General features: G+C 40.8%; 1 protein-coding gene across 3 annotated transcripts in view; it reads right to left on the reverse strand.

The window, feature by feature from the left end:
- LOC136885434 (NAD(P) transhydrogenase, mitochondrial) overlaps positions 1 to 24,601 on the reverse strand; it is a 151,317-nt gene that overhangs the window by 113,978 nt on the left and 12,738 nt on the right. For 2 of the 3 annotated variants that reach the window (XM_067157984.2, XM_067157985.2), the window contains exons 2-4: positions 15,439 to 15,692; positions 7,375 to 7,529; positions 466 to 606 (exon numbers count right to left, since the gene is read on the reverse strand). In XM_067157984.2, the coding sequence (XP_067014085.2) occupies positions 466 to 606; positions 7,375 to 7,529; positions 15,439 to 15,683 (541 nt within the window). In that variant the 5' untranslated portion in view covers positions 15,684 to 15,692. Of the gene's footprint in view, positions 1 to 465; positions 607 to 7,374; positions 7,530 to 7,797; positions 7,837 to 15,438; positions 15,693 to 24,601 lie in introns of those variants that run through there. The other variant, XM_067157986.2, reaches the window with a different exon arrangement.

A 24,601-nucleotide genomic window follows, 5' to 3' on the forward strand; every position in this document is an offset into this window, starting at 1 on the left:
CCCTTGTCCACTGATGTGCGCCCTGTTTTCCAACCTTCCACCCAGTTGTAAACTGTTTTCCATGCCGGCGCATCTTCTCCACAGACTGCCACCAAACGCCGATGAATTTCTGCAGTGGTCACGCCTTCTTTCCATAGGAACAAAGTCGTACAGCGCTGTCCCTGATGGTTGTTTTCCATGTTGTCTGCTCATACGCTGATAGTGTTGTTATGAGTGCATTCATTGGCCCCTGTGTGTGTGTGTGTGACACTAGTTACATGTCACCACCTTCAAAAGTGAAATGTGAACCATACCTGGACATACAAAAAGTAAGTGTAAAACAATATGCCCTTCGTATTGCAGGTGAAGGGATAAGCTTTTGATTTTAACTCACATAAGCTTACAAATCGCATAGTGCTCATGAATGGAAATAATTATCAGTTCTTCTCTGATGGCCATTTCCATCAAAATAGAGTTATTACTTACCAAATACGTTCATTTTACGCTGCATCAACTTCTCCACCAGCTCCTTGTTTTGGCCAGGATAGATAAAGGAAATGAGAGTACTTCCTTCGCGGAAGTTCTCTACTTCGCTGTCGAGGGGCTGACGTACCTTTAGCACGATATCTGAAAGAAAATACCCATCCATGTATAGTCTGTTCAAACAGAAAAGAATCAGCACATAGAATTGTATAAGTTCCTAGCAGGTACACTTTCCTCAATTATAACTAAACCTACATTTGTTGTGGGTATCCACAAGGTTTGTACCTAAAAGGGAAGTGAATTATCATTCTTCCAATTTCTTCGTGTGTGTGTGTGAGAGAGAGAGAGAGAGAGAGAGAGAGGTGGGGAGGGGGATTTGGCCCAACTTTACAGTCGGATGCCCGTTCTGACGTCAACCATATGTGAAGGGATGTAATCACTATTGCGTGTTTTTGTGGAGGTTGACAGTGTTATATGCCATATGTAGATGACCATATTAATTGACACAAACACTCAGTCCCTAAACCATACGAATTGACAATACACATTTAAATTCCCTGCTTGGGAAAGGAACTACTGATGCTATTTTTGCTCTTAGGCAGGTTATGCAAAAGCACAGAGAAAAACAGAAAGAAATACACATGGTGTTCCTAGACTTAGAAAAGGCTTATGACTGGGTGCCCCATCAGGAAGTATGGAGATGCACAAGATGCAAGGGAGTACCAGAGAAGTATGTGCCCATTCTTTAGAACATGTTCGAGAGGGGATCAAATATAAACAGTATTTTAGTTTTTCTTTAAATTCATTTATTGAAAAACACAAGGCAATTACAATTTATTTTTCCACATAGTTTCCTGCTTTGGAAATGCATTTGTCCCAGCGTATGGGCAGCTTATTGATGCCCTCATCGTAAAAAGAACAGGGTCGTGTCACCAGCCAGTTGTGCAAGAAGTCTTCCACACATTCGTCATCTTCAAATCATTGCCCTTCTAGAGCTTCATTAAGCGGTCCGAACAAATGGAAATTGCAGGGCGATAAGTCCAGGCTATAAGGAGGACGATCAAGTGTAGTCCAGGACATTTCCTGTAGCTTACAGACAGAGCTGCGCGCATTGTCGTGGAGGAGGATGACCTGTGGAATCGGTTGGTCTCGTCTTTTGCAGCGATATGCAACACTCGCCTTGTTCAAAAGCTCACAGTAGTAAGCAGCTATGGAATAGTGCGTCACTCATGCAAAAAATGAATCAGCAATAATATCTTTAACCGCACTAATATTTTCGTCTGTAATGCTGATCCGAGGATGGCGATCGTGTTGCTGATTTTCCACACATTCTCGTCATTCCTTGAACTTTTTATGCCAGGCAAACATACGCGTCCTTGACAATGTTTGATCACCGAACTGTACAGTCAATCTCTGGTTAATTTACACCACTGTAACTCCTTCAAGAGCAAGAAATTTTATAATTTTGCGTTGTGCAGTGGAGGAGTGCACTTGCTGCTCCGACATCGTGAGCGTTACTGACGAAATGGCAGGAAATATCTAACAGCACACTCTCCCCACTCCTAACAGTCCCGCCTAGGCATAGTAGACGCGCGGGACCAGTCCTACCAACTGTTGATGTTCAGGAACAAAAATCCCATTTATATTTGATCGACCGTCATACTAAGGAGCAAAGATGCAAGTTAGAAGCAGTGTAGGATTGGTGGAGGCCATAACAGTCCAAGTTGGTCTTCTTCAAGGATCTGCACTGAGAGAGAGTCCCTACATTTTTGATCTCATAATGGACGTTCTTTTTGAAAATCTAAGAGAACCAGCTCCTTGGTGTTTGCTATTTGCAGATGATATTGTACTATTCAGCACAAATAGAGAACAGCTTGAATATACAGTAGACTAGAATGCTGGAGAAGAACTCTAGAGGAAAGAGGTCTTGACTGAATACATGTGACTGGGGAATAAAACTGTTCAGAGGGATGGAAACCAGCTCCAGGCAAGGAACAGTTTCGAATACTTAAGATCCACTATGTCTACTGAAGGTAATTTAGATCCAGAAATTACCCGCCAAATTCAGTCTGCCTGGTCAAACTGGAAAAATTGTCGGGTGTTCTCTCTGACAGGGAACTAAATATCCAAACAAAGGGAAAAAAGCCTATAAATGTGCGGCGAGACCTGCAATGCTATATGGTGCAGAAACTTAGCCAACAGTGCAGTCACAATGTAAGCGGATGAAGTATCTGAAATGAAGATGCTGAGATGGATGTGTGGGATTACAAGGAAAGACCACATCATGAACACCTTCATACGAGGCAGTGTTAAAGCGACTGAAATAACTAGAAAGGTCCAAGAAAGATGACTGCTCTGATGTGGCCACATTAAGTGCAGGAATGAAAATTATGTGGGAAGGAGAATGCTTGACATGGAGTTGGAAGGTAGAACCAGAAGATGGATGGATCGTGTGCGGAAGGATCTCAGGGAAATAGAAGTTAAGACAAAATGTCATTTGGAAGCGAGGAAAATGGAGACGACTTGTCAGAAACATTGATCCTGCATGAACAGGAAAAGACAAAGAGAAAAAGAAGAAGTTAAATTCCCTGCCCGGGAGGGAATCAAACCTGAAACCCCAAACCCAGAACAGAGAGAAGAATTATATTTTGATAGTAATTTAAGTCTGATAAAATATTTAATGTGAGGAACAGACCATAACCAAACTCCAGAAATAACAAAGGTTTAACCCTCTTAGTCCCAGAGTCAGTATGAGCGATCCTCAAAAAAAAATTAAGAAACTTGTTAGCGTCGCACTGAGAGACGGTCTCTATTCTTTGATAGGCTTCTAGACCAAAACTGGTGCCTAATCTTGGCATGACCATTAAAGAGAGTTCAAGCTACCACGTTCTGACAACATTCTTTATTTATTATTTAGCATTTGGCACTACATATCATTAATAATTGTAAAATTAGACAAGAGTATATTACATATTTACATTATTTACAATTTGACTTTTAAGTTGATAAAGTCTATCACAGTTGGACCTGCTTCCATAAGGTCACTGAAATTGCCTTTATATCAATGTGACAAGACATGAACGATATTCCAGATAGTCTGCCTGGGAGAACCGCAACTGCACTCTGGTGAGGGAGATTGTCCCCACTTGTGGAGAAGATCAGAGCATCTGCCCTGGTTTGTCCTAATTCTGCTTAGGGTTGACATATTAGGTTTTCTATCGAAAAACTCGAGCGATATTTAAAGTTCCTCGACTTGTTCACGCGCGACTCGTAAAATCATGGTGTCGAAGTGTAAGAAGAGTGGTGTACGAGAGGAGGAAATTAAAAACCTAATTATTCCAGGAACTGTTGTGGAACCTGTGCAGGACTGTCCTGGTCAACATTCCTTTCTTCACAGTCACTATTAGTATCAAATCATCAATATCACTTGGTTGATTCTGTACAGTCACATTCCGTGCAAGTAATTCGTTGTCTGATGCGGAATGGGCACTTGGTCCTTCACCAAGATGGGAATCACTGTCCACAACGTCCAAGAGTACACCACTTGACTCGTCAGTCATTAGCTGTATGACTGTTTATTTTCACTGTCATCATTTAATTGTGTTTACACGTGTGATTGTCATTGTTGTATTTTTTCAATATGCTACATTTTTAGAATTTAAGATTTTTGACATGCCTGCAGATATTTATAGAACAAACAAAATGCGTTTCTTGGTTCCTGTATTATATGTGTGTCCCTCCAGTGTTCATTTTTACTCCATTTGTATGGGAATAATCAAATAATCAAATTTTCCAACTTTTCTTTTCCTTTCTTTTCCTTTCTTTTCTTCCTTTTCTTTTATTTTAATTAATAAAGATCTAAAATGATCAAAAAACTATCCTGAATTTAGATCACTATGTTTTGCACACAATGTTTGTTGCCAATATTAAATTAAACTCATTTATTAACAAATTCCAGTCTGGACTTTGAAATCTGGTGTGGATTTTATTTTATATTTTTCAAACATTTTTTCCTACAGTCATTATAGTGATTTACAAGCTTGCTTTTTCAATAATCTCGGTTGACTTTCCAATTTTTTTTTTTTATTATTATTTTTTTTACAAGTTGCTTTATGTTACACAGACAGGTCTTACAGCGATGATGGGAGAGGAAATGGCTAAGAGTGGGAAGGAAGCGGCCGTAGCCTTAAGGTACAGCCCCAGCATTTCCCTGGTGTAAAAATGGGAAACCATGGAAAACCATCTTCAGGGCTGCCGACAGTGGGGTTCGAACCCACTACCTCCCGAATACTGGATACTGGCCGGATTTAAGTGACTGCAGCTATCGAGCTCAGTACTTTCCAAATTAATTTGGCATATAAATATCAAACAAAGCTTACACTAATTATTCTCCTATTTTTTTAAATAATGACACTGTTTTAATTCAAACACAAAGTCAACTGAATATTTTACATACTTTTATCGTAAAACCAAAAATTACAGGTTAAATGAGGCAGAACATAATACTTTTAATGACAAACACTATGAATAAACAGCACAGTAAATATTTAATAGGCTGTAAGGGTTTTCGACTGCAATTACACTTGGAGATAATCTTACAATATTATAAATCAGGGCCTCTCCGTGTGTATGCACCGATGCATTGCACGGGGCAGTGCAAAAGACGACTTCGCAAGGTTGACCAGAATGCAGACCCTCCCCCCACTCGTTGATTTTCAGCAATAGTGCTGTCTCTCTCTTTCTGTACGCCTGTCTCGCTCCCTCCACCCATCTCCCCCTTCCTCACTTACTCTGCAACGCTCCATATTGTGAGCAGAGTTGACCCAAGCTTAGCCGAGTTACTTCGAGACGAAAAGCTGGTCGGAGCCAAGTCGGACCGATGCACGGTGCACAGAACCTCAGCGCCTTGGATTGCAAACTTGAGATTTTGGGCGTTTGAGAGGCCGTGTCATACACCACTAACTTGGCCAGTAAACTGAATTGTATACAGTAGAACACTAAAGGATTGCATAATCATTTGTGATTTTTAATATCTTATCAAAGCCTACTGTGGCTATGCCACAACATAACCGGAATACAATTTTTACCGCTGTGGGTTATGGTCGTACATGAACCACAATGTGTCTGTTTTTTTTCACTTGGCTTTATGTTGCACTGACACAGTGGGGTTTGAACCCACTATCTCTTAAAATTAATTATATATCTACCTATCTATTTATTTATTTAGTGTATGGCGTTACACATGAAATAAAATACTGAAAATGCATGGTAATAGAAACAAACCCCCACTCCCCTTCATGGCACTACAGCCCTTGAAGGGCCTTGGCCTACCAAGCGACCACTGCTCAGTCCGAAAGCCTGTAGAATACGAGGTGTCGTGTGGTCACCACGACGAATCCTCTCGGCCGTTATTCTTGGCTTTCTAGACAAACTATTATAATTTAAAGGTGAATTACTCAATTCACTGAAGTGGATGGAGCTGCCAACAAACTTGAGGGCATAGCGGGATAGTCTGTCAAGCAGCACCACAATCGCATGCTGGCGATTGCACTATGCCCCAAATGTGTAGGAGGTAGCCACATCTTCCATGGTTTGTCTTCACTCTGTTTAGAGTTACGCAAGATAGAGAGGATGAATATTGAGAAAGAATCATCAGAAGGTCTGTGCTACATATTCAGTGAAATTTTAAGCTGATTGTGCCCTCTAAACATTCATGAGCATAAAGTCACTTTGCTGGCATTTCTCAAATATCTACATTTGAAATTCAGTGAATGGGGAATAAAAATTACTGCTAATGCATGCGCTGTTCAATCTGTTCCTGGCAGGTCCCAGAAAGGAAACCTCTGTCGGCATTTCCGAAGAGAGACAGAAACACTTCCTCATGTTTTGGAATCTTGTCCCCATGGAGAGATGCTGCGGAACACCGAGCACAACAAGATTTGGTCCTTTATAACATTCCCTCAGAAAGAAAAATTATAGGGTCACTGAAGAGGTATCTCGACTTGCCGATAACGGGATAACGGTAGCAGCCTACAAGGAATCTGAGAGTGTGGGACATATAACAGACACACCAGTGCATTTCAAAACCTCCACAGACCAGCCAGAAGATGTTGATAGGGAAAAGCAGCTTATCTATGATCCAACCATGATTTATAATAAAGAAAAATTTGGATTGAAGGACATTAAAGTGATAGGATTAATGATAGGAGCTCGAGGGACTATTCCTTGATTCATTATGAATTTTTGGAAGCAGTTTAATTTAGAGGTTCTGGAACTACAAACTATGTCTTTGTTAGCTTTACAAGGTTCCATTTCATTACTGAGAAATGATTGCTACGTTTTACAACTCTTATAGGTTAAAGGCATTATGAGAATAATGTAATCAACAAAATTATTGTAAACCAAAATTATAATTTCATTTGTTTCCTTATGCTTTGTCCATTGTGGCAACCTGAGGGAGGTGGTGGTGGTGGTGATTATTGTTTTAAGAGGAAGTACAACTAGGCAACCATCCTCTAACCTGAGGGAAGTTTTGTAAATAATAAAAATTCTTGTTTTTTTGTTTTAGTTAAGACCTGGGGTGTAACAAACCCAACCTCACGAGATGCACAACACAAAATTCACCTCAACAGTCAAGGGCCATTCAACTAGACACTAGTAAGTAATGTGGGCTGTCACATGGGCGAGTAAAGCACTAGTGGCGAGTGGTGAGTGACTCAAGTGACCCAACTCGCAAGCTAGAGGTTAGTAAAGTTGGACATGTCTAACTTCACTAGCTGCGAGTAAAATGCTTGCCAGCAAGCACTAGCACCTGTGTTTCTGGGCATCACACCTGACTAGTAACTAGCAAGTGTTCGCTGCTAGTAAACTAGCCTAGTGTGGCACACACAGCCTTTACTTTATGCTACTTACCAGATTTAAAAGCTGCATTTTTATCGACTAACTTAGCTCCAGCTTTGGCAAAGTCATCATTTCGGAATTTCGCTTCCAGTCCAGCGCCTTCCTCTACCTGAACACTGAACCCTTTCTTGACGAGTGTAGCGACGGCAGCTGGTGAGACGGCCACTCTGCAATAGCAATATTAAATATTTATAACACAAAGAAAGGTTTCCTATGATGAAATTTACATTGTTGATGATGATTCGCTCTGAAGAAGAAGGCGATTGATCTGACTTCCCCAAAGAAAAATGAGGTTATCAGTTGGACATCTACTAGAATCTTGGAAAGAAAGGCAACATACATATAATGAATATGAAAATCTTGAAGTCCTTAAGATTTAATCAACTGAAGCAAACATAAGAAATATAATATATACAATGGTTTCCTGTCATTTACCATTTTTCCTTCCAGCTCCCTTTGTGGATCAGTGGTCAAGTGTCAGCCTCTTGATCCCAAGATACCGGGTTCAAACCTGATATGAGGTAGTCAGACTTCCGAAGGGTACAAAAAAATCCATTCGACACTCCTCCATGTCACACGATGTCAGCATGTAAAAGATCTCCTGTGGTGGCACATTTGGTGTTTACCTGGCAAAATTCATTAACAACTCAGCAATAGACACCCAGGAGATATTTGATTCACTCTGCCATCTAGTAGGCCTAGAGTAAAACAGAACATTGAAACTGACAAGCAAGCAGCCAGATGGCATCAAATTAAAATGCTTGCATACTGTTGTTGTTGTAACTATGACACTATCAGACAGTAATCCAACCAGAGTGCCTGTATGCTTCAGAATGCCTAAGATTAACAACCAGAAACGATATTGAAAAAATCGAGAAGAAGGAAAGAAATATTTTAAGAAAAATTCTTGGACCAAAAAGAAAGCTGACATATACTGATTATGCTGTAACAAAGTATATAAAACATGCAGCAGGATTTCAATTACGATACGCAAACGAAGGCTTAAATTCTTTGGACATATTTCAAGAATGTCCAATGTCAGACTCACTAAGAAATTTTTTAACCATTTCAACAAGCCCAACAGAAAAGGCAACTCATTACAAATGGTTTATTAACACCAAGAAGGATCTGCAAGAAATGAACATCATGGATCAAAACAGAACCACTTTCAGGAACAAGATACATACATTTGAGGGATTCCTAGAGCCAGAAACAGAGACTAAGGAAAAATAACATTGGATGGCTGAAAAGAAAGAAGCTGTTAGCAAGAGAATGAAGGAATACTGGCGCCAAAGAAAATTGAAGTCATGAAGAGTTATTTACATGGTCTAGAGTTACATTATCAACATTACTACTAATACTACTACGACCAGTCAAATGCCAGATATTTCCAATTCATAGACCGCAGCAGATTCCTTCCATCCCCTTATCCAATGTCCATTCATCATCGTTCATTTCATCTCCATTAGCTCATCAGCTGAGGAAGGGCATCTGACAGTAAAACATCATACAATTTCATCTTATTTCATCCCTGACTCCTTATGAGCAAATGGGACATACCACATTATTCATCTTAGGAAGAGTACCGGTAAGGGGGATATAAAATGACCATCACCAAGACCTAAACATTGATTGATTGATTGATTGATTGATTGATTGATTGATTGATTGATTGATTGATTGATTGAGGAATGTTGGTATGAAAACAACCTCTGGTGACACATCTGGTGATTACCCAACAGAGACTGAAACTGACATGCAGGCAGCCTAAATGGGATAAGATAAAAATGCCTGCACACAGTAGCCAAGCCCATAAAATTAAATATCATCAACATGCAGTAGAAATGAAATTTCTAAGAACATTGGTTAAAAAGAGAAGGAGAGATAGAATTCAAAATATTAAAATCAGAGAAGAGCTGAATATAGAACCGTTAGTACAGAAGATACAGAAAGCAAGACTGAGATAATTTGGACATGTAAAAAGAATGGGAAAGGAACAGGTAGCAAGAAAGGAATTGGAAAGAGAAGTTAAGGGAAAGAGACCAGTTGGAAGACTGAGAAGGAGGTGAATGGATCAGATTTGGAAGAACATTAGAGAAGCTGGATTGGATGTGGCGGAAGTAATGGAGCAGGAAAAGTGGAAGGACAGAAAGGAGTGGAGGAGGCTTGTAAACCACACCGGGGCGACTGGAGTGGGACATGATGATGATGATGATGATGATGATGATGATGATGATGATGATGATGATGATCAACATGCAAGATGATTTCAAGTGACAAAAACTGAGCAACAAAGACAGATAAGAAGATGGTTCTTATTGTTGAAAACACTAGCTATGGTCATCAACCCCTCTTAAAGTCATTCACAGAAGAAAAACAGAGTTCTGAACCAACCTCAGTGATGCTGTCAGTTGTTAGCTTGCTATTCTCAAGATTGCAGATTCAATTCCAACTGATGTCAGTGGCATTTGAGGATGTTTAAATGTAAGAATGCTGTCTCATGGCTTCTGCAAAATTAAAGAACTTAGGAGGGGCAAAATTCCAATACTCTGGCATCTGTTATGATTAAACTGAGGATAATTTCTAAAATGCTCACTTGTTCCTGTAACTCCTAAACATGGAGAGTAAAGTTAAAAATCCACAGTTCTTGCCCTTCAGACAAGCAACTCAATGTTGAAAACATACCAGGGGTATGAGCTACGAATTTTTGGTAAATAAAATATAATAAAGTATGGCAATAAATTCTTTACCTATTCCTAAAAATTACAATCCCTTTCTTAATCACTGTTACCTGGTCGATTAGATTAGCAGTTTGCCTTTTTCTACCACTACGAGCGCTAATCTGAGTCAATACAGAGTTTCACTTAAGCCCTTATAAATACATTCAATGTCGACATTTTTCAAAAAATCAAAAAGCACCTGAGAGTATTCAACCAAGGAACACATTACACAAAGAATTATGTAAATAAGTTAAATTGACTAGGATTTGAATAAAAAAGAAAACGAGTAAAGAAACAAGCAAGTTTAGGCAGTTTTTCCAGAACTGCATTTAGGCCAGAAGTGATTTTTGACATGTATTTTTTTACTTTGATAGAGCTATCCAAGACTCACAATTTGTAACCTTTCCAGGCCCTTTAGCCCTTCAACTTTTGGCACAACTGAGGAAACTGCTTAATTTTACGTTTTTCGTAGTATGGGGACCACTACTTTGTCTGCTAAGAAATTTTTCCAACGTTAAAATCTGTTCTGACAAATAAAAGATATCTGTTAGCACCTACAAATGACAATTTTCACTGACAGGGGCAATTTTGCAATTGTGGCTAAAGATAAAAATGGGCCTTATAATGTGCAAAAATGAAAGTCTGTAGACTCCATATGTAATATAATTTGTAATGGAAGAGAATAAGAACTGACCAAAAGGTCAGCTAGGAAAGATGAGAGGAGCATGGACAAGTCAGAGGATGCAATGTCAAACTCAGCTGGAGACTTAAGGTCACTACCCCCACTCTAGGAACACATTATAAGATAAGATTCTGTGTACCAGAGAGAAATGTACCCTGAACCCACTTCAAACAAATAGGCAATTACTATGTATATTCTGAACAACTTATGCAGGCATTTGTAATTCTAATTTAATATTATCTGGAAGTGGAGAGGAGACAGATCTAGCTCCTCGGCTGAATGGTCGGAGTACCGGCCTTCAATTAAGATTGTCCTGGATTCAATTCCTCTTTTATCAGGGAGTATAGCTTTGATTAATTTTTCTCCCTCAAGATTGGGCAAAACAGTTTCTCTTCATACACACCTCTTCAATTACACATGCCAATCACTTCAGAAACACATAAACAGTAGAATGCATAGGGTTGGTGACAGGAAGGACATCTGGCTGTAAAACTTGGCCAAGTCCACATTGCAACATAGATCACATACATGACCCCAGTAGGATGGGGAAAAGCAGCAGAAGAATACATTAATAAATTATCAAATATTTTCGATTTGGGCCATCTAAGGACTATGAAAAGTAATCCCTGCATTCACCCTTGTTTTCTCGACTTTCAACAGTTCTACATTCTTTCACTTTGCTATTTTCCCCCCTCTCTTGTGTCCAGATGTCCTCTTCTTCTCTTGTAAACCCCTTGAAATTTTGTATCACTCTCCAATAAGTTGTTCTATCATGTATTTTATCTTCTGTAATTCCAATCTATGTCTTTTCTTTTTTTAAACTCCTTGGTTCCACTGGTTGCCATTCTTGCACTTGTAAATATGACTGAACACTTGTTTTGTCAATCTGCTATTATCCATCATTATTATGTGACAAAAAATGATGTAATTCTCCTCTTTCTGATCAGGTCCCACATACTATCATTTTCTTCATCCTTGTATAAATCTCTATTCCTCCTAAATCCTTCCTCTGCTTCCAATGGTCCCCAGATTTTCCACAATATTTTCCTTTTCTTTTTCTCTATCACTTCTATTATACCACTTTTCATAGAGAACATGCATTGTGTGGCATTCAGACTGTCTGGTTTGATTACTGTTTTGTAGTATTTTTAGTTTTCCTTGAGAGATTTAAGCTGATTGCATGTGTCTTGCCAGAGCACACTGAACATCAATTCTCTCCAGCTACTTAAAGAATGAGGAAAAACCTGGATTTTCAAAAAACACAGGAATACTAAATCTGTTCTCAATATCAGGAGATAAGTCTCTGATCAGGAGAGAGAGGGAGGAAGGACCAAAAACAGGGAGTCATCATCATTATCATCATCTTCATTTCCCGTTTCCAGCTTCCTAGGTCAGGTTGTGAATCAACGACCTCCATCGCTGCCTGTCTCTCCACCACTCTTCTCCTTTTTTAAGTACATCTTCTGGTTTCACTCCGCTCTTCTCTATGCACTCCCACAACTGAATCTGTCCACCTCTTTCAGGGTCTTTCTCGTGGTCTCTTTCCTGTTAACTTCTCTGAAAATGCTTTTTTTGGCACACTCTATTCTCCCATTTTCATCATATGCCCATCACGTTAGCTTTGTTGTTTCTATCCTGTCCTGAAGTTTCAAGATTTCTGTCCTTTTTCTTATCTCTTCATTTCTAATTCCCGTCTTGCTCTCGATACCTCTTAGGAATTTCATCTCTGCTGCCTGTATTATACTCTCCTCTCATTTTGTTGTAGTCCACAATCCAGCTGCATAAGTTAGTATGGGTTCATAGTAGGGTGAATATACACTGACTGACAGAGCAAATGCAACACCAAGAAGGAGTGGTCAGAACTTTATGCCAATTGCAGGGTAGACTGACGTCACTGAGGTATGCTCATGATGTGAAATGCGCCGCTGTGCTGCGCACGTAGCGAACGATAAATGGGACACGGCGTTGGCGAATGGCCCACTTCGTACCGTGATTTCTCAGTCGACAGTCATTGTAGAACGTGTTGTCGTGTGCCACAGGACTCGTGTATAGCTAAGAATGCCAGGCCGCCGTCAACGGAGGCATTTCCAGCAGACAGACGACTTTACGAGGGGTATGGTGATCGGGCTGAGAAGGGCAGGTTGGTCGCTTCGTCAAATCGCAGCCGATACCCATAGGGATGTGTCCACGGTGCAGCGCCTGTGGCGAAGATGGTTGGCGCAGGGACATGTGGCACGTGCGAGGGGTCCAGGCGCAGCCCGAGTGACGTCAGCACGCGAGGATCGGCGCATCCGCCGCCAAGCGGTGGCAGCCCCGCACGCCACGTCAACCGCCATTCTTCAGCATGTGCAAGACACCCTGGCTGTTCCAATATCGACCAGAACAATTTCCCGTCGATTGGTTGAAGGAGGCCTGCACTCCCGGCGTCCGCTCAGAAGACTACCATAGACTCCACAGCATAGACGTGCACGCCTGGCATGGTGCCGGGCTAGAGCGACTTGGATGAGGGAATGGCGGAACGTCGTGTTCTCCGATGAGTCACGCTTCTGTTCTGTCAGTGATAGTCACCGCAGACGCGTGTGGCGTCGGCGTGGAGAAAGGTCAAATCCGGCCGTAACTGTGGAGCGCCCTACCGCTAGACAATGCGGCATCATGGTTTGGGGCGCTACTGCGTATGATTCCACGTCACCTCTAGTGCGTATTCAAGGCACGTTAAATGCCCACCGCTACGTGCAGCATGTGCTGCGGCCGGTGGCACTCCCGTACCTTCAGGGGCTGCCCAATGCTCTGTTTCAGCAGGATAATGCCCGCCCATACACTGCTCGCATCTCCCAACAGGCTCTACGAGGTGTACAGATGCTTCCGTGGCCAGCGTACTCTCCGGATCTCTCACCAATTGAACACGTGTGGGATCTCATTGGACGCCGTTTGCAAACTCTGCCCCAGCCTCGTACGGACGACCAACTGTGGCAAATGGTTGACAGAGAATGGAGAACCATCCCTCAGGACACCATCCACACTCTTATTGACTCTGTACCTCGACGTGTTTCTGCGTGCATCGCCGCTAGCGGGGGTCCTACATCCTACTGAGTCGATGCCGTGCGCATTGTGTAACCTGCATATCGGTTTGAAATAAACATCAATTATTCGTCCGTGCCGTCTCTGTTTTTTCCCCAACTTTCATCCCTTTCGAACCACTTCTCCTTGGTGTTGCATTTGCTCTGTCAGTCAGTGTAATATTCTTACATTTTCTTCAGGACATCTTAATTCCACAAAATACCCCTTACACTCTGGTAGAAGCTGTTTGCTTCTTGTAGTCTTTTCCCAATTTCCTTTGTTATCTTTCCGTTTTCTGTGATCACACTTCCCAAGTACTTGAAACTTTTAACCACTTCCAGAATTTTACCATTCAGTTTTATCTTTCCTCTTCCTGACTCCCAAAAACAGGGAGTCTCCCACTTAAATGGTGCTGAAAGCCAACAAGTCATTGACTTAATGCTTTCCTCCCACCAACTGTGCTACACGTAGCAGTCTTTCTGGTATAAAGAAAAGGCTGACCTAATTCTTTCGTGTGCCATTCGTAGGCCCTTGGTTCAGTACTTCAGAATCATCATCATCATCTTCATTTTCCGTTTCCAGTTTCCCGGGTCGGGTTGTGAATCAAGAACCTCCATCGCTCTTCTTCCAAGTACATCTTCTTGTTTTCCTCTCCTCTTCTCTATGCACTCCCACACTGAATCTGTCCACCTCTTTCTGGGTCTTCCTCGTGGTCTCTTTCCTGTTAACTTCTCTGAAAAAGCTTTCTTTGGCACTCTCTCTTCTCCCATTCTCATCATATGCCCATACCACTTTAGCTTTGTTGTTTCCTGAAGTTTCAAGATTCTTGTCCTTTTCCTTATCTCTTCATTTCTAATTCTATTTTCTGGTCTTGCCCTCGACACCTCTTAGAATGTCAGGTTATATTTATATCAATTTGCAATTTTGACTTGATGCTTTTTAGCTCCAGCCAATTTAATTGTATAATTAACAAAATAAAATCATATACCGGTAGGCAGTTTGATTCAATGCCACTTGAGCAGCCTGCATGTCAATTTTGAGATTCTGATTTACCGAGTGGCAGAGAAACCCGACCAATTTTGGGTGGAATTCTGATCAGTTTAAATTAATGTTGTTGAATAAACCTCTATTGTATCGCATCCACCTTCGTAGTGTAACGGTTAGCACTATTAGCTGCCATCCTTGGAGGTCCGCGTTTGATTCCCGGTATTGCCAGAAATTTAAGAATGGCAGGAGGGCTGGTATGTGGTTGAAATGGTACATGCAGCTCACCTCCAATGGGGGTGTGCCTAAAAAGAGCTGTACCACCTCAGGATGAGGACACGAGGTTTTCTTAATTGTATCACACGAGATCTTTTATACTATGACGCTAGATGACATGGAGTGCAGAATAGACTCTCTTCCACCTTCAAAAATCCTGCCTGAATCTATTAAGAACCTGTGATCTTGGAATGTTAAGATGTGAGGACTGATTCACTACCACTGATCCTTAGACGGAGGTAATATAAAATTCAAAACATGCCATAAGAAAAAGGAGTCAAAATTCTCCTCCTAATTATGGATTATCAGTATTTTTGTAGGGTAAGTTCTATTCAGATAAACCCATAAAATTCATACCTTCTTTCATTCTGCCAGATTTCTTTGGGTACACCGACAGTGAGTTTTGAGTATGGTATACCCTTGACGGAAGCAGCTTCTGCTGCTACCTTCTCGGCCTTACCCGCCTCCTTCTGTAGAAGCCGGGGCGTGTAAGAGAGCAGTCGGCGACGTAGGGAGGTCTTTACAGCTCCAGTTCGTGATGGCAAGCATTTGAGAGCTGCCCTACTGGGCAGAACCGCGATACAGAGCACACCTCCCGCCATAGCTCAGAGCTGGAACAAAAACAATGCCTCGTCAACACACGTACACAGCAATTTAAACTAATAGACGGTTTTCAATACACAAAAATTAAGCTGAATAAAGAATGTAGATATACAAAAAAGGCTTGGAATAGTGAAGCTACAGGACAGAACAGAGATCAGCAGCCTGAAAAAGTTTGATATCAACTAAATGGAAACAAGAAGAACCCCAAGAGCAATCCTGGAATGGAAGCTGATCAGAACAAGAGTAGTGGTGGTAGTGATTATTGTTTTAAGAGGAAGTACAACCACACCATCCTCTATAAAACACTAATCAGAGAGGAAAATGGAGGGGATTCAGCGCTTTGCCACGAAGGGCGTGAAAATGGAAGACTCCCTAGCCCTCGGAAACCTAATAGCGTTGGGGTTGGAAAAGAATATGAGTTGACCAAAGAAGGCTGGATAGGATAGATTAAAGTGAGGAGCCTGGCGCAAGTAAGTAGAAACAAAGCCAGGACTCAGCTGAGGGCCCCGTGGTCGCCAATTCAAGCTCCAAAGTTCAGAGCCCCTGGGACCCCTTTTAGTTGCCTCTTACGACAGGCTGACCACAGCCGGCGAATGGAAACAAATAAAATGTTGACAAATCTGAAATTTATACTGTCTGTTTTATTTCCTCTATATAAGTAAGAATACTGCTAGGGCCAGCTTGGTGGATCCTTGGCAAGCAAAAAGGACGGATCTCTCCTTTACGCTACTACGGTATCGTTTCACTTCTTTTTTATTATATTTTTCACCTGGTGAACTCAACACGATACTGCCAAATTATAACTAAAAATCCTTGAGGACATATTTCCATGTAAATTACTAATTCCCTTGTTCCTACTTTAAAGTTTTGTACTTCTAGAAACATCATCTCTAATAGTTTTTTTTTTTTTTTTTTTTTTTTTTTTTTGAAGCAAATAAGCATTATTGCCAATTAGCCCAACTGTAGAAATTTAAGATATAGAGACAATGTAATTTATGCCAATTTTATTATTTTTCAGATCAAATGTGAGAAAAATACCACATACATCAACTTAGAAATACTGCGATGCATCTGATATGAGTACAGAAATCTGCGTCAATGGACCTTTCTACCAATCCACTTTGGACAGCGACCAACAACCATCTTCAGACCTATGCACTGCCATGTTGAGAACTAATATGCCCCTGCATGAACCGGAGCAAATTTCAACAAGCTGCCGGAAGCAATCACCAAGTTGGAGAAGTGTGGCATGCCCCTGGTGGAGTCATTTAGGATTGTAGAAGAAGTCAGGGGAAGTTTTGACCAAACCTCGGGGAATGCAGCCGCTGTCAGCGAAATAAAACCAAATGAAGTGACTTCATTGTGAAGTTTCGTCCAATCACTTCATGTGATGTTGAGAGATCTTTCTCTCAGTACAAAAACATTATGCATGAGAGGAGAACAAGATTGTGACCGGAAAACATTGAAACGTTGCTTGTAAATTCCTTTCATAGTAATTGAGTGAGTTATTAAATTACAAGTAATTTTTTCATGCCTATTTTGTTGCCTACTTTACACGTTAGTGTCTATTTATATGCCTATTTGGGCTAATTTAAGAGCCTATATGCCTGCCTATTTTAACTGTTTTTTTACTGCCTATAATTCTCATCTCTAGTTATCGAATAGCAAGGTGCCAACCCAGAGTGGTAACATTTCAACACAAATCGTCAAGCCAGATCTTTCCTTTCATATCCAGCAAGACAAGGTCGTCCCAAAGAGGGGTGATAGTCCAAGACAAGAGATGGTGTGATTTACAGCCGCGTTTGGGGAGGAAGTGTCAACGATTCCAAAAACTGGGGCGTCTCAGCCATAGAGTTAGTAAAATATATGTTTAAAAAACAGGGATGGCAATAATTTGTCTACTTAGCCCCAGAAACTCACCCAGGCTTTTAAGCTGAAAACTCACTCATTCACTTCATACGAGAATGTTTTCGACCGTTAGATAGAATTATGCCTAAAGTCCTGGCAATTTACACAAAAGGTATAGAAAGATACGTACCCCTAATCTTAAAGTACGTTATTTGAAGACTTGACATGAATAGTAAATAGATTTTGTGTGATTTAATCGTAACTGAACACTGTCCTTCCTATCACACATTTCTCCTGTATTTAAGCTTTTTGGGCTTTCTTTCTATTGAACACTAACATCACAAGTAGACTATACTGTATCTGATAATGTTGACATGTAAGAATTTTAAACCATATCAATATCCACATAGTTTTAAACGTTCTGCATTTACACTGATGAGTACAGCGGAACGAGCTTTTTGCCAAACAGCTAAGATTTCAAGATGCTCCGCTCACTGCAGTGATTCTCTCGCAGGCGGTAGTGCCGTTACTACCTCTAGTGTATTATTTACTAACTCTATGGTCTCAGCGACACGCTCCTCCAACACGCGAATTGGCCAGCCGTGCTGCAAGGCATGGAGTTCATACATAAACTTACGGGTGACTCTTAGCCACCTTACAAGTAATGAAAATCCACCTATCGGACAAAAGCTGTAGTCAAGTGTACTTTCCTAAGGTTCTGTCAATCACAGATCTAAACAGGGTTGCCAAATCACCAGTATCTGAATGTGTATCGATCTTTGGCTCGAAAACAACACTCAATATGAAGGATGGGATGGCTAATCGCTGTATATTATACTTTCTTCTGCTGGTTCTGCAGCGCTGCAGATCGTATTATGAAGTCGCGCCTGGTCCAATTACAAAACTCTACGGAATTAGATCTTTATGGTGATTCATACATAGAAGGGTGACCTTCAGCCTTGAGTAGACCCCTTTGTGCTATTCCATAGACGTAGGCTGTATGGTAATTTCACTCCTTCCCTACCTTACCACCCCCACCACACACTACATGTGGTCATCACGATGGATACAGAAATACATACTGTATACTCATGTAATGATTTGTGACAAGGAGTTGACCAAAGATGGAGCACACAAATAAGTAAAAAATTAAATGAAGATCTCAAACCAGCCAACATTATGGCCAATGAAATCATATCTAAGTGCCTGGGCATTAGAACACATGTTATTAATAATAATATTGTATTAACTCAAAAAAACACCCACTCGATTGTAAGACAGTCGAAATTTCGAGGGAAATTTTCAGAAAAAAAATTAAATAATTGAATAAATACATGTAAATGGTAGACCAATATATGTACTTATTGGACAGGCTGCAATTCCAGGAAAAACATTACTGTACTTACCCTTAGCTGTTGAACAAAGTGTTTGTGAAAGAATGTCATTAGCAGGGAGGGGATGGGAATCTGACCTTCACATAGTAGCAGCTTTGTTTCTGCCTGCTACCTGCTTTATTCTTACTAGTAAAGGAAGTCCTGTGTTCAGAACAGCTGCATTTTCATTTGAGCGAGTGATTCTTTACTGCATACTGTGGAGTTTCAAGCAGATGAAAGAAGAAATACTGCCAAGACAAGCAATGGAAAGACAGACGACAGGGAAGAAAGGACAAGGGAGACGAAGATTACGATGGATGGACTCTGTGAAGAACAGCATAGAACAATGGAACCTGAACTGGAACACAGTGTTGGATGAGGAATGGTGGAGTGACAGGACGAAGTGGAGAGGAACCATATTTTCCCTTACTTGGTGTAAGGGAAAAGAGGAATCGATGATGTCTGTGGAGTTCCACAATGTAATTGTTAGCACTAATAGCTGCCGTCTTTGGGGCCTGAGTTCAATTCCTGGTACTGCCAGAAATTTAAGAATGGCAGGAGGGTTGGTAAATGGTTAAAATGGTACATGCAGCTCACCTCCTGAAAATAGCAACACCACCACCTCTGGATGAGGATATGAGTTCACTTTTGTCTGGCTCCATGGATGAAGGGTCAGGATAGAGGCCTTCGATTTAATTCATGATGAGGTTGGAGATTTTATTTATTTATTTATTTATTTATTTATTTATTTATTTATTTATTTATTTATTTATTTATTTATTTATTTATTTATTTATTTATTTATTTACTATTTGCTTTACGACGCACCGACACAGATATAGGTCTTATAGCGATGATGGGATAGGAAAGAGCTAGGAGTTGTAAGGAAGCGGCCATGGCCTTAATTAAGGTACACACCGAGCTCAATGGCTGCAGTCGCTTAAGTGTGGCCAGTATCCAGTATTCGGGAGATAGTAGGTTCGAACCCCACTGTCGGCAGCCCTGAAAATGGTTTTCCGTGGTTTCCCATTTTCACACCAGGCAAATGCTGGGGCTGTACCTTAATTAAGGCCACGGCCGCTTCCTTCCCACTCCTAGCCCTTCCCTGTTCCATCGTCGCCATAAGACCTATCTGAGTCGGTGCGACGTAAAACAACTAGCAAAAAAAAATTAAGGTACAGCCCCAATATTTGCCACAGAAAACCATCTTCACGACTACCGACAGTGGGGTTCGACCCCACCATATTCCGAACGCAAGCTCACAGCTGCGTGCCCCTAACCACATGCCCGACATGCTCACTAATAACCCATTTAAAGGAATAATATTTTGTTTAAGTTAAAGTCATTATGGAACAAATATGATTTCATTCAATTTCAGATCAATATACAGGGTGAACTTAAAACTACATGGACAAGCTTCAGGAGGAGATTGCTGACAGGAAAAGAAACAAAAAAGCTCATATCAACATACGTCCAGAAATGGTAGATGGCATGGCTATGTACATCATCACTCCACCATCACGCTGATTGTGTACTTTTCATGTTGCCAACTGGTGGTGGTGATTATTGTTTTTTAAGAGGAAGTACAACTAGGCAACCATCTTCTATATAACACTAATCAGAGAGGAAAAAAAGGGATCATACACTTTGAAAAATGAAGGTATCAGTCAAAGAAAAACAAGGGCCACGAAGGGTATGAAAATGAAAGACTCCCTAAGTCCTCGGGTAATCTAATACCGCTGGGATCAGAAAAGAACAAGAGTTGACCAAGGGAGGTTGATAGGATAGATGAAATTGATGGCACAAATAAGTGGAAGCAATGCCAGGACTCAGCTGAGGGGCCCATGGTCACCAACCCACTTTAAGATTCCCTGGGAGCCCTCTTACAACAGGCAGGGGAAATTCATGTTGCAGACTGACTTTTGAGTGATCATAGTGAAGTGGAGGTACAAAGGTCCATTATTCATATCAGGATCAAGCCGAAACTATTCACATATGGACAAGCACATGGCCACACAGATTTACTGAGAAAAGACCCGCAAAGATGACACCACCACCTGAATCACGAAACGTCTGCAGGCATTTGCCACAGTGATGTTAAATACTAATTGCTCTATTGCAGACTCACTGTCCATTTCTGGACATATATTGATATGAGCCTTTTTCTTCCTATTCCTGTCGGGAAAAGTTTGAATCTATAGTTTATGTTCATCCTGTATAAGGGAAATTAATGTTGACGTCAATGGTCCTAATCTAATATCATTACAGCTATTTATTTCTGAATTATTCAGTTCATTCATCTGCTGATGTATTAGCTACAGGAGTTAAAAAGAATGGCAAATTGTCTTTTACATGTGATAAGATTAGTGATAGTATAATCGAATACAAAATAATCGCTTATTCGATTATTTCATTTAATTCTATTATATTTCTCATTGGACTATTTTTTATTATTCATTTGAATGAATGAGGCAATCCAAATAGTGAACATTTTTCCATCCAATTATTTTCTTGATTATTCATTCAAAACTTCAGTCGAATAAATGAGGCATTCAAACACTGAATATTTTTTTCCATTTGATTATTTTTTATTATCCTTTTATTATCCATCTGAAACTCCATTCAAATTAATGAGGCAATCTAATTGCGAGTGCTTTCAAAATAAACGAATGAAAAGTGATGTTATTAAGACGGTTAATTCACTCATTTAGTTTCAACATACAGGGATACGTTTGGAAAAAGGCATATTTCTGTTTTTCATAAAAGTTCATCAATTTGCTTATTTCAATCAATTATATATATATCGTATGATTGTACAAGTACACAAAAGTTTACAAATAATAAAATGGAAATATCCAAATTTGACAACCATTCCAGAGCACATGGTGTCACTTGGTGTAGAGTCTTCAGACCACTGTCAAATGCACGAAGTGGGCACTCCTGAACAATGTGTTGTATGGTTTGGTCCTCCACTCTACAGTCACAGGTAGCAGATGTACGGAAACCTCCATTTCTTTAAGGTGTGACCACACCTCCCTTGACCCGTTCTAATGCGGTTCAGCTTCGACCGGGTTTGGTGTGGTAGTTGGAATCCCTCTACCTTCTTTGTAAGATCTTCAACCAGGTGGGCATTGTTGGGTGGATGTTCGTTCCAACGTTGTTGCCACTTGGAGGTCATGTCGAAAGAATTGATACTTTCTAAATCAACCCAGGGTGGCTTGCGTGATTTCAAACGTGTTGTTGGTTGATCTTGCAGGGCATCATACAACGGAGAGTTCTTATGGGAGGTGATCTTCTTGAGCCAGCTCACCTTAGCTGCTTTCCTCCTTAGATCTTGCGGAGCGATATTAGCTAGGACTGGTAGCCGAGTAGATCTAACAACAGAGGTGCCAACCTCTGAAGTTGGTTATCAGTAATCTCTCTCTCGCCCCCTTGCCCCCCCCCCCCCCCCATCAAACTTTTGAGTCAAATCCAAAGCATACTCCTCGCTTCTTGATAGTGATACTTCCTTTGCTCTTCCTGACAGCAATCTAATCTAATAAAATGTGCACATTACCATTTCTGTGATAAAACATTCTTTGTAGGCTAGCTTGATTTTCACCCATCAGCTACTTTTCAGTGTACATTTTCTTGAAGCATTCTTTCTCCATGTGATGGCATTTTTGTCTTCTGAACCATAAGCAATTTCTATGTAGCTGTGCTTAATGTAGCCCTGAATAGCCTTATATTTTCCGTCACCGGGCGAGTTGGCCGTGCGCGTAGAGGCGCGCGGCTGTGAGCTTGCATCCGGGAGATAGTAGGTTCGAATCCCACTATCGACAGCCCTGAAAATGGTTTTCCGTGGTTTCCCATTTTCACACCAGGCAAATGCTGGGGCTGTACCTTAATTAAGGCCACGGCCGCTTCCTTCCAACTCCTAGGCCCTTCCTATCCCATCGTCACTATAAGACCTATCTGTGTCGGTGCGACGTAAAGCCCCTAGCAAAAAAAAAAAATTCCGTCAACACTGAAAACACTTCCTGTGGGAGTGTTACTGTCAGGTAACAAATACAAAAATTACGTAAGGTTTTAAACGCTCATGGGTAGCAAAAATCTGATGATGATGCTTGTAGTAAAGCTGCCTAATATCCAGTAACTATTGAATAAGGATCGTTGCTAACTCACAAGCAGTGAAACGAGGAGGGATGAGCAGTAATACTCGAAAGAATTAGACATTTTTCCTTCTTTCCTTTTTTTTCGTAGATTTTTTTATAATGTCACTTTTCCGTAATCATTTCACCTTTGACCTTAATGCCGTTATCGTGAGGTGAAATCCGTAATAATTACAGACAATTTGTAATAGTTGGCACCTCTGTAACAGTACCAGTGATAACTCTTATGGTCTCACTGAATTGCACATCAATCTCAGTGGTATGAGCGCAGTTTTCCCATACAGGGGCACAATATTCACCAGCAGAGTACACAAGAGCGAGTGAAGCAGAACGTCGAGTATTAGCGTCTGCACTCCAGCTGCTTCCGGCAATCTTGCGGAGTAAATTCACTCTTGAGCCAGGTTTCTTCGATAACTTGATGCACTGTTGTTTGAATGCCAAGGACCGATCCAGAGTGATTCCAAGATATATTGGATTGTACTTATGGGGTACTTCGATTCCATCAAAAGTCACATGTAGCCTCCTTTGGGCTTCTTTATTATTTAGATGAAATTCAGTAACCTTAGTCTTATTTGGGTTGGGGTGAAGTCTTCATTTGTGGAAGTAATCACTCAGTTTCGCCAGATCACTAGTAAGAACATTCTCACAGTTCATGAAATCTTTACTCTTGATAATTAATGCTAGGTCGTCTGCATACTGGATTTTCATGGAATCTGTGCGAGTCATGTCATGGATATACAGGTTAAACAAAATGGGGGCCAGAACTGATCCCTGAGGTAGGCCATTGTTTAGAATCCTCCACCTGCTAGCTTGCCCATTCAGGAACACTTTAAAGCGCCTGTCAGAAAGCATGTTGTTCATTAAAAGTGCCAACCTTTGACATGATGATTTCAATAATTTGGACATCAAGCCCTCCCTCCATACAGTGTCGTAAGCCGCTGTAAGATCCACAAAAATTGCAGCTGATTTGAGACCTCATAGAAATTCAGCTTCTACCACAGTTGTCAATGTTAAGACCTGGTCGCAGCAACTCCGATGTTTCCTAAAGCCACCTTGTTCGATCGGGATGATTTGATCGATGGCCTCTTGAATGCGATTTAGAATAAGTCTTTCTAGTAGCTTATAGGTCATGCTGAGTAGTGATATCGGTCAATAGTGAGAAGCATCAGTTCTGTCTTTTCCCGGTTTCAGGATGGCAATTATCTTAGCCTGTTTGAAAAGCTTTGGTAATTTTCCATTTTTCAGAATTTCATTGAAAAATTCAATAAACCACAACTTTGTTTTCGGTCCGATGGCTTTAAGAAACTCTGGATATATGCCATCAAAGCCAGCGGCTTTGTTTACCTTTAGCATATTCGAGACTTTATCAAGTTCCTCAATGCAGAAGTCACGTGAGTAGACTGGGTGTGGTTTTAGATGGGACCCTTTATGTACAGTTCATTCTTCACAGTTCGTGTCTGTTCTTTGTCTGTTTTAGTTTTTGAAATATTCATCAGTCTGGATGCAACAGAATTAGCATTCACATGTGTGACTGTACTTGACAAC

This window comes from Anabrus simplex, chromosome 14 (assembly GCF_040414725.1).
Source record: "Anabrus simplex isolate iqAnaSimp1 chromosome 14, ASM4041472v1, whole genome shotgun sequence".
Lineage (NCBI taxonomy): Eukaryota > Metazoa > Arthropoda > Insecta > Orthoptera > Tettigoniidae > Anabrus > Anabrus simplex.